General features: G+C 33.2%; 1 protein-coding gene across 1 annotated transcript; it reads right to left on the reverse strand.

Annotated features, from left to right (window-relative positions):
• Window positions 1-3,171: 3,171 nt before the first annotated feature.
• LOC133185391 (glutathione S-transferase 3, mitochondrial-like) lies at window positions 3,172-8,300 on the reverse strand. Its single transcript, XM_061320564.1, has 5 exons — window positions 8,051-8,300; window positions 7,727-7,788; window positions 7,331-7,388; window positions 5,818-5,890; window positions 3,172-3,344 (listed from the first exon to the last, which is right to left on the reverse strand). The coding sequence occupies exons 1-5, from the start codon at window positions 8,174-8,176 to the stop codon at window positions 3,238-3,240; spliced, it is 426 nt and encodes a 141-aa protein (XP_061176548.1). The 5' UTR covers window positions 8,177-8,300; the 3' UTR covers window positions 3,172-3,237.
• Window positions 8,301-11,682: the final 3,382 nt, after the last annotated feature.

Raw genomic sequence — 11,682 nt, forward strand, 5'->3', positions numbered from 1 at the left:
GTTACCAAAAGGATACTGCTATAGCAAGTCCTATGCTTTATCTCTATCATGCACACAAGTTATATGTACATGTATCCCAAAATATACTTCCGGCAACTGCACACATATAGGAATGTCCTTCCTGCTCTTAAGTTCTCGATATTTTTAAAGATGTACATGTAATAATGTCCTTCTTGGTCTTAAACAAAAATAAAACTTGAACTTTACAAGCGATGAATAATGTGGTTCACTAGTCAGGCCCGTAGCAACGGTTTCAAAAGTGGGGGAGGGGCAACATCCCAAAACTATCTGACAGGCAACAAAAAAAATCCTGGAATTTGTCAGTGCTCGACCTTACAACATCAATAAGGGGGGGGGGGGCAACCTGCATCTAAAAGAAAATTTACTATAGCAAAATACTATACTCAGAAAAAAGTGCCCCCCCCCCCCTCCGCGTTCTACGGGCCTGCTATTTCTTAACATATACATATAGTTTAAATTTTTCATTTTTTCTCTGTAGAAATCAGTTTGGAGTGAGGGTTGGGCAAAATTTACAAGAATATTGAAGTTATTGAGTAATTGAGTTGAATTAATTAATTATTCAAGACTAGGATTTTATTTTGTCAAATATATTTTTCGAACAAGTGAGTGTCGTTTGAGACTTATTTCGCTTTCGTTTGAGAGTAACTTCCCTTTCGCTTTTCCAGCAACACTGTGTAAAAAGCAACCCTGCAAGACATTTCAGAAAATTAAAAAAATATAGCTTAGATATGTTTCCTGCATACTCCCTTCTCTAGATGAGCGGTTTACAATGTAATTATAAAGACGATTTTTAAATAGGTCAATATATTAATGATTATATAGTATGTATAAAACATATAAAGACGTTCTTACTTACGAGACTTTCCCAGTACAACATACATGTATATGTAATTGAATTGTTACCTCATTGAAAAGAATTGATGCTATAATTCATCTAACAAAATCGTTGTAAAATAATTTAAATACGTGTACGTCTTTAAAATCTACTCCAGACGTACTGAGTGATGAACTCGGTTGTCATCCCATACAAATACAAACGTGTATCATTTCTTATTGGTGTAAACAAAATTCGGGAAAACAAATTTAACGATTCTAATGTTCAAATTATATAACACTACGAATCAAAACGCGACAGATTGCTTACATTAGTATTGTTTCAAATATTCTTGAGAATTTCGGACTTTCTAATGTTTGACGAAGTCAAACTTGTACTTGATTGGTCAAAATCAAAAACTACGATAAGATTAATTTTACTGATCAATAAAAACAGAAATGGAATTCATATCTTCAAAATCTATCAAAGACCTTAAACTATATGTATCAGAGATAACGTTGCCTACGAATGGATTCGAACAAATAGGCTGCCACCTAGTAGGATACCATGGCCAATAGGATGCTATGTATCTTACACTATACCACATTTTCCCCCTTTTGGAGATAGCGATGTCCTCATCTCATTTGGAGTGCCAACGCCTTTGAGGTGATTTTCTTTTGGCAATCAGCCCCCCCCCCCCCCCCGCAAATAGAACGTTAGCGCCAAATGTAGTAGAAATAATAGGTTTGTGCCTCCGAATTCGGAACTTTGGACCTCGATCTTGCATGCCAGTCTAGTGCTCTACCGATCGAGCTAAAGGGTTAACCCACTAGCCCAGGCCAGAGGTAATGTCATGGATCCTAATTATACCACCACATTTAGAATGCACAAAGATAAACTAAAACTTGAATTGGACTTCATCCCTTGTATAATTGAAGAGGTCAAATATAACTAAGGACCTGTGTGCGATTTTTATAATGCCTAATGATGCTGTACACCTCTTCTGAAACAAATTTTAATACCAGCTAAAATAATGATTGGTAATTTTTTACACAGTATTTTCCGTTGAATAACGAGGGTTTTTCTCATTTGTTATCTTCAAACACCTGGTAATGAATGCTGATTTTTTGTTAAAGAACATCTGGTGATACTATGATTTTTAATCAAGAATAACTTGAAAAGTATTGTCAATAGGTTATGTATGTTGTAATACATGAACTTGATAATATCTTCAAACAAAATTAAAGATATCTTCATTTAAATGAGTTTATGTTAATTTTGCGCTCCATAGACGCAATACAAGCTTTTGATTGGACAATCAAGAAATAGAGAGGCTACTTGTGTATGATTAAGTAACTGATAATTGTCAGCAATTTTTATTTAACATATATTCGTATCCTTTTCTTTTAAGAGAGAGAGAGAGAGAGAGAGAGCAGTCCCGTACAACGTTTTTCAAAGTGGGGCCAACCTTCGAAAAAAAGTTGACAAGCTAAACGGAAAAAAAACGTAAATTGTCCAAACTCTAAAATCCTAATTTCGTAAGTGTATGTGTGTGTGTGTATGGGTGGGTGGGGTGGGGGTTGGTAAGGGCCTTTCTCTAACCTTTCGGTACATTTTTTTTAATTTTCATGCTGGGATTTGCCTATGATTGACAGTATAGCAACAAAAAGTGGGGGAGGGGGGCAGCATCCAAAACAAATTTACATACAGTGTATCAAAATTACAACAAAAGACCATGCTCAGAAAAAGGGGCGCCCCCCCCCCATACCCCCAGGTGCACTCAGGACCTGAAGAATCAACGCACTCATTGATTGCCCTAAACGCGCATACATGTGTATATGGCATGGTACTGGCAGACATGCATCATTCTTATTTTAATTTTGCTCCAAATAGTCAGAAAACGATCTAGCGGATTGTAAAGGCTAGCTGATTTTGTATTGCCCAGATGCAACAGAAAGTCAACCAAAATAACCACAAAGTAAGTATCATTTTTTAATATATATATATATATATATATATATATATATATATATATATAGATATATATGTGTGTGTGTGTGTGTGTGTGTGTGAGGGTGTGTGTGTGTGTGTGAGGGAGGGTGTGTGTGTGTGTGTGTGGTTCATGTCATCAAATTCGTCAAATCAAATCAAATTACATATAGTTTTTATTTTCATTAACTACAGGTAACATATCTGTAGTTTACATTCCCAGCTCTTTGCATGATATATTATACCTTGAAACTTTAACAATAACATGCTTTGTATTGTTAAATACTGGTATAACGATTGCAACATTGATGGATCTCGAAAAGCCCATTTCTTCGGAAATCTTTCAGATGATCAAAAAAGAAGGTTCTAAATTGTCTCATGTTAATGGATTGAGTAACAGCAAAAACGCTTGTTCACCATTTTACGATTTGAAGGAGGTTGAGTCCAAACATGATGGAACACACCAGCATTCCCAGGATTCCAAAGTAGGCAAATGATCCACGAAGACGCTTCTTTGGATCTAAATATAATATATATATATATAATTATATATAACAAAAGGAAAATTTAAATATAAGAAACAAGATAAGCTCTCAAAAAAAAGCATTTAATGAAACACTGGGTAAACGAAACCGGTCCATTCCCAGTGTTATGGTCAAAGACTAAAATATAATTTAACCATAACGCTACAATTCTAGAGTATTTGAAAAAAATACGTTTATAATTCACATGTGAAAAGAAAAACTGCTTGGGTTTGTTTACTTAATTTTCGTAAAAAATGACTTTCAGAATGCACAAGAACTGACCAAAAAGATGCCCTTTATAAACATTTTCTGGTTTAGGGGAGGGAGTGTCTCTCCCAGACCCCGTACCCCTACCTTTCCTGACACCTGACGATATGAATTAATATATACATTCTGAAACAAGAAATGTTTGAGAAACACTAAAATGCACCCGTAAGGCAGCTAATGCTGAAGGTGAAAGTTTCTCAAATGCAAGTCAAACTCCAAGGTCAAGAGATCAAAAATGTTGGTACTCAAAAAAAAGTTCTTGTCACAAGAAATACAACTGTGAAAATAAAATCCCAAACACCAACCATTCAAACTTTTTGGCCAAATTTAAAGTTTTTCAAAAGTAGGTCAAAATCCAAGGTAAAGGTCTAAGGATCAAAATTGTTGGTACCCAAGAGAAGTTATAGTCACAAGGAAAACCCATGTAAAATACGAAAGCCTTAGCAAAAACTGTTCAAAACAAATTAGCAAGGTTTAAGTTTTTCAAAAGTAGGTCAAACTCCTAGGTCAAGGTCAAAGGCCAATATTGTTGATATCCAAAGGAAATACTTGTCACGGGGAAAACACCTATGAAATATGAAAGCCTTAGCATACTTATTCAAAAATATGGCCATGGTTAAAATTTTTTAAAGTAGGTCAAACTCAAAGGTCAAGGTCAAAAGTCAAAATTGTTGGTACCGTATGGAAGGTCTTGTTACATGAAATACAGCTGTGAAATATGAAAGCTCAAGCTCCAACCGTTCAAAAGTTATGGCCAAGGTTGGCCAAGAGATGGGTCAAACTCCAAGATCAAGGTCAAAGGGTCAAAAACTCAAAATTGTTGATACCAAAATAAAGGTCTTGTCAAAAGAAATATTCGTCTTAAATATGAAATATATATTAAATAGCTCCAACTTATCAAAATGTATGGTCAAGGTTAAAGTTTTTTTAAAATGGGTCAAACTCCAATGTAAAGGTTAAAAGGTGAAGTATTTATACTCAAGGAAAGGTCGTGTCATAACGAATACAACTGTGAAGCCCTAACACCAAACGTACAAAAGTTATGGCTGAGGTTAAAGTGTGGAAAATTTTGAATAAGTGGGTCAGTCAAGGTCAAGAGGTCAAATATGTTGGCACCCAAAGGAAGGTCTTTCACAGGTAATACACGTGTGAACTATGAAAGCCATAGCTCCAACCAATCAAAAGTTATGGGCAAGGTTAAAGATTTTGCAGACAGACGGACAAACGGACGGACAAAGCAAAACCTATATATGCCCCCGAATCTTCCATTACGGGGGTATAAAAATTCCATATGTTTATATGGAGCAATCTACATTTATATGTTCCTGGAACGTTCATCAATTAAATGTTTTGCTGTTGGTATTTTACTACTTCACAGAACTAAAACTTTTTTATGCTCCCGTAATCGAAGATTTGGGGTCATATAGTTTTTGCTCTGTCCGTCTGCCTGTCGGTCTGTTTATCTGTTTGTCTTTAACCTTTGCCCATAACTTTTTATTGGTTGGAGCTATGGCTTTCAGATTTCACAGGTGTATTCCTTTTGACAAGATCTGTACCTGTGTACCAACATATTTGACCTCTCTTGGCCTTGCAGTTTGATCCACTTTTGCAATTTTTTTCAAAGTTTAACCTTAGAGATAACTTTTGAGCGGGTGGTGCTAGTGCTTTCATACTTCATATGCATATTCCTTGTGAGATGACCTTTCCTTGGGTATAAATATTTTTTTACTTTGCCCGTGGAGTTTGACCTTCTTTTAAAGACTTTTACCTTGGCCATACCTTTCGAACAGTTGATGTTAGGGCTTTCATATTCCATAAGTGTATTCCTTGTGACAAGACCTATCCTTTGGCACCATAAATTTTGACCTTGCTCTTGGAGGTCGACCTATTTTTGAAAAACATTAAACTTGGCCATTAATTGTGAACGTTTGGTGCTAGGGGATTTCTTCTTTCACAGGTGATTTCCTTGTGAAAATACCTTTCTTTGGGTAGCAATATTTTTTATCTCTTGACCTTGATCTGGGATTTTGACTGCATTTGAGAAACTTTAACCTTCGCCATGAGCTGCCATACTGGGACATCAGTGTTTCAAAAACATATCTTACTTTAATTTAGCAAGCCTTTTTCTCTCTTGGCTCAGATGCCAACTAGTCAACATTCACATTGCGCCATCTTATCCGTTAAACATTGAATACTGCTTACCTCCAGACTGGTACCCTAGGGCATAAACAATTCTACCCAAGACAAATATTAATCCACAGACAGCAGACAATTTCTGAAAAAATTATATATATATATATATATATATATATATATATATATATATATATATATATATATATATATATATATATATATATATATATATATATATATATAGCATTCTTTTGTGTGCAATAATAAACAAACTGAGCTGCGTTCAAGATATCTTAAAAGCTACCTAGGAGCTAGCTGGTAGTTATCTAGCTCTATTGAACGGGCAGCTGGCTTAGCCGCTATAGATGTCAGATTTTGGATACAAATACATATATCTCAGTAATACTAGTAATTTTGGAACAGGTAAGCTAACTTAATTCAAGCAAAAACGTATATGTAAGATAAAACCCGCATTTATTCACTAAGATGGATCGAGAAAGCAACCCCCTATTTTTGTGTCGCATGCAGAGCAGAGCGACACTAAGGGACGTCTGTCTGTCTCTGTTAAAAAAATCTCTGCCTTTAAGGATAAATAAAACAAACTTTTTTTCAGAAATCAGCAATATTTCTTATAGATTAATATTCAAATAAGTAACCTGAATGATATTTTTTTGGATAAAGTTGGGGGGGGGGGATTTCGTAAGATTTTGTCACAATGCCAAAAACATGTGCAAAATTTTGTATAGAATTACACAGAGAATGATACAAAGTCGCCTATCTAAGCATCAAAGAAAACTTAAGATTTCTTTATATTTTAGGGATTTGTTATTTATGTTATTTCCATTCAAAATCAGTGAAAAAAATATATATCAATCCATGCATCAAATTTTTGCGTCACAATTCTTTTTACACTTCCCAACATTGATTTTCATCAAGAGCTATAGCATTAGATTCAAATGAAAAATAGTATGAGGTTGAAGCACTGCTTGTTTTGTTTTGTTTTGTTTTTTTCAGAAATGATTTATATGTCAAACCATCATATGAATAATTTTTAAAACGGAGAATCGGAAGAGTAATAATTTAAATCTATTAATTTATCACAACATAAAATTAAAATATGATGATAAATGATAATAATATTTCGTGCCATATATACCTATTAAATTCCTACTAGAAACATATTAAAGCGTTGCTTCCTAAGAATATCACAATGTTATATGTGCTTGTAAGAAAAGAATACGTCCAATACTAAGAGTTATCTTTATTACAAATATTTTTTCAATAGGAAAAATGTAATACTAATAAAAAATCTACAAAATGTACTTAATACATTTAAGCATGTTTAAAATGGTCTGTAAAAAGATAGAATTTATTCAATTTGTAAGGGTTTTATTTGGGGGGGGGGGGGGGTATAGGCAAAAGGAAATAGAAGTTATTGTCAGGTTTGATCGAATTGACTACTTAAATGTCTTTATTATAAAAATGGAAAAATAAACTATGAGTAATATAAGGATTTTCCACTTGGAAAGTTATATCTCTTATCAGTGGGTCAGTCCCCCTTAATGATATATTTACCTACCGGAGCATACAGTCCACTCATCACTTGAAGAATCAGATATATTGGATAAACCTCTAGTCTGAAATAAGAAAGAGGGGTCTGTAATTGCATGGTTCTTAAGTACATGTCAGCTTTAATTTAAATTTAATTAATTTAAATGATTTTAACTAAAACTCGATGCAATTGTACACATAAAAGAAAGAGGCTACAATCAATTCATGGTTACAGAATTATTCAAGCTATGGAAATGAAATCAAAGATTTTTTTTTTAAGCAAAGATTTAACTTTTTTTCATTTGTAGTTTTTTATTCTTCTATGCTCAACCGAATTTATATTGATTTTATACAAACATTTCAGTAAATTTTTAGATATGAAAGTTGGTTTGAACAAGATTCGTCGGATTATAATTTAACTTACGTATTTTGATGGGCTCTCTGGTAACAATTAAAACGATCATCTTCTCCGTACATTTTAGGGTACTTCAAATTAAAAACACTTTGTTATTAATCAAACAGTTAATTAATTATTATTATTATTATCTACACTTTAGTTTGAGCACTGATATTAGCCGTGAACTGACCAAAAAGATTCTACTCAGAACAATTGCATAACAATAAGCATTTTAAAAATTTCCTTAATCCAGTTAAAAACTGAAAGATCAAAAGTATAAAGTTTTTCTGGGCAAAATGGTATAGATTTTGTATCGTTTGAGTTACTGTGAATACACTCGTCCCTACTTACGTGCACGTTAAATTTTTCTCGCGCTTTAACGACCTGGTATCCTACCCACCAGGACATGAATATAGAAAAGATGATCACCAACACCACATATCCAAAGTCGTTACTCAGAATAGTAGTGGCATCCATTTTTTCCCCACAGAGAATAGTGATAAGTTGATTTCGCAAAAGCTCTCCAATAATGTGTAACAGATATAAACAAACAAGGCTTATTTATGTGGAATTCAGGACGACAACCGTTCCACATGACCGACTTTTTACCCCCATTCAAAGAATGCCATGTGTGCATTATGAAATATACGCTGTGGATTTCGAAGGATTCACTATTTAGAACAAAAAAATTATTGTTGATATTTCAGTGACCTGGCGTTTTCAGTTCCAGCAACTATTTAGATGATGAACAATTGCACTAATTACCATCTACTAGTATATAATATTTTATATCTTACATAGAAAAATTGAAACTATATATAATTTTACGTGAATTGAATTGACCCTTTGTCACAAGGAAAAGTTGTCGTGGGTTCTATAAACTGGGAAAATATTGAAGTGCTTTCTGCTGTATGTGAACTGGCTAGACAAGCCACTTAGAATATTATGCATATGTTAGGGAGAGAAAGTCATATTACAACATTTCTTTAAATATCAAGTACATGTAAATATGTGTATGTAATTGTTAAAAAAACAAAAACAAAACACTTTATGAGTTATGCATCTCCACGTGGTATCTATTGCAATGCGAGGATTGTAGAATCTAGCTCTTCACTTTGCATTAGGGTACACAGTAGTACTATTTCAATTACCAGTATTCTTACATATACATTGTTATCTCAACTTCAATATATACAAAGACATGTACTGTAGATTATTTAGTAAACACATAATTTGTCTGTGCTGTTTGTAATTGTATATATCATGCTTGTTGTTCGTGATGCCTGAAATAAGGGTCCTGATTTAGAAATAAAGAATCTGAATCCCAACCCCCAAACTCCACCCCCTTTTTAAAAAATAAAAATTAGCATTAAATTTTATACTATTTGCATTTCACAAGTGACCTTAATTTTTTTATCCTAAATTTCTTTAAATGTCTGTGAAAATATTAATTCATTATTATTGAAAATACAATACAAATGGAAATTTAATTGTAGAATTTAAATGAAAAATTATACAAATGGAAAATCATACAATTCAAATGGAAATTTCTAAAATACAATGAAAAAATATAGAATAAAAATAAAAATCATACAATACAAATGGAAAATTACACAATACAAATAAAAAAATATATTAATATACAAATGGAAAAGACGGATAATTGCTACGTTTGCCCTATTTTTAAAAATATTTAAATCTAGTTATTACATGGTATCCTGTAGCGAGTTGGTGGACCTCAAGGTAAAATAATCAAAAACAAATTTTATCATTCACACCTTTATAAATGCTAAAATACCTCAAAATACAATTTCTTTATTCCTTACCAGAGATGGTTACTCATTGCAAAATGTTCACTGCATGCATGACTGACAGACATACAGATCAGCAGAAAACCAGGGACGAAAATATAATATTCCTCAAATTCGCTGACACATGAAAAGGGATACATGTATCTTTTATCCCTGGACATTCACATATATATATTACTGAGGCCTGAACCTTAACCCAAAGGATATAAATTAATTTTACTAGAATTTTTTATGAATCTTATAATTAAAGGGGGAAAAAGTTTGTTCACGTTTAGATATGAAGATTTTTTTTTTACTTTGATTAAATGCATTTTAAAACTACACACGTTATATAAATTTCGTTTTAAGTCCATAAACAATCTATTTTCTAATACCTGATACAGTTCTCAGACAGTTGGGAGTTTTCCTCACACAAATGTTTACCAACTCTCAAAGATTTTTCAAACCCAGACTAATTTTTAGTTTTCTCCCAGGTATGAGATTTTCTTAAAACCGTGTGAATATAATTTTTTTTTCAACTGAGCTGAAAAATAAACCAAATTTCTAAGAAAATCCTGCAATTTTGAGACAGATATGAGTTTGAAAAAAAAATGATTTGCTAACACACTTATGTGAGAAAAGCTAAAATTTTAAAATGAAGTCTTAACTTTGGTGTCCTAAAATGATGACCCATAGTTGAAGGTGTGAAATGGTAAATAGCTACTTTTAGATGAAAATACAAACGCCTGCTCAATGTCTGGAAGTAAAATCTTTTTCTTCTAAAATATAAACGGCAATTTTCATACACGATCACTCCCACACTGGGACATGGACTCAAGCTTGGGAACACAAATTTCCCTATTTTTGTGGGGGGTTCCTATCTCCTTCAACATGTTCTATAAATTGTCTGCTGGATTTCTTTTTTAAAAAAGAGGTATTTTAGAGGTTTGACATCATCCCATGCCCCTCCAGCCTCCCGAGAGGGTAGGAGAAATTAAATAACATGTTGCTCTTTACCTGTGGACAATAGATGCTAAGCTTTTCTCGATATTGGTACAACGATAGAAAAAAAATGTTAAAGTTCCAAAGTTTACACAACAGACAAAATCTGATAGCAAAAGAGCGGATCAAGCTTGGAGGAATGAGAGAAGCTAGATGAGAAACTCCTATAAACTTCTGTGTCTATAATAAATTATTTTAAATAGTAAAATAAACTGCTTTTGAACCCCTCACCCACCCACCCTCTTCCTGTGAATTAATAATAAGGCATTTAAGGTCTGAAGTTAAGTTCTTTTTTTCTTCTTCTTTTTTTTTTTTTAAATCTGAGACTCTCTTCTTAATGTATCAAAACTATTGATTATAATCTTCTGATTTCTAAACTGTTTTCAAAATGTCCAAAATGTATGAACCGATGTGTATTATATCAGCAATTTAAGTGATTTCCAATAGGATTTTGTGCTCCTCTGGAATTTTGCACAAATGCCTGGTAATGTACCTCAATTTTTGGGATACTTCCACAAAATTATATATTGCTAAGGATCGTGTCATCTGAATCAAAACACTTCTCTGGAATAGCTAAGGTTCCATTCTACAATCGTCTCCCTTCTTCAATATCATACCATGACCTATACAAATTATATAATCACAAAAAGGCCATCATCTCCTGCTCTAATCAGATGCACCTGCAAACCTGATCAAAGTCATTTTTGTCCCAAACCAAAGCTCGTGGAAAACTATATTAAGACAAGGACATGACATACTTGCAATTCCATCAGGGAAATGTTTTCAGGGGTCCGTGTTTTCCTGGCACGTAAATTATCAAAATCGTGAAGAAAAAAAAAGCCTGGAAAACGTCAGATATTTCGGACTATATCTTCATCTTTTACATTATCTTAAATATATGTGAAGATTGACATATAACAGGACAAAATATTGTGCATTAGGTTTTCCAGTTTGATTAAAACCAAACGTTCACTAGCTCCTTATTTTGATTGTCGCGTGTTTAATTCTAATCAGACAGTATGTTTTCCAACTTCTTTCAGTACCAATTTCATTCATACACTACTAAATTACCCTTATTTGACTATACTGCCTTTCAACGAACATTTTCAATAGTAAAAAGTTATGTTTATACAGGAAAAAATCCCCCCCATGCTACGTGCCTGATATGATACTGATCTTCAGTCTTTATAA

The sequence above is a fragment of the Saccostrea echinata genome, unplaced genomic scaffold (assembly GCF_033153115.1).
Source record: "Saccostrea echinata isolate AGI-Se365-2 ecotype Australia unplaced genomic scaffold, CSIRO_AGI_Sech_v1 ptg000012l, whole genome shotgun sequence".
Lineage (NCBI taxonomy): Eukaryota > Metazoa > Mollusca > Bivalvia > Ostreida > Ostreidae > Saccostrea > Saccostrea echinata.

Excerpts from the sequence above, each read along its gene's own strand:
- LOC133185391 (XM_061320564.1), bottom strand. The coding sequence starts at position 8,176 with ATGGATGCCACTACTATTCTGAGTAACGACTTTGGATATGTGGTGTTG. Across the intron at positions 7,389-7,726 it reads CAGAGAGCCCATCAAAATAC|ACTAGAGGTTTATCCAATAT; the intron begins GTAAGTTAAATT and ends TTCTTATTTCAG. Across the intron at positions 3,345-5,817 it reads CCTAGGGTACCAGTCTGGAG|ATCCAAAGAAGCGTCTTCGT; the intron begins GTAAGCAGTATT and ends TATTATATTTAG.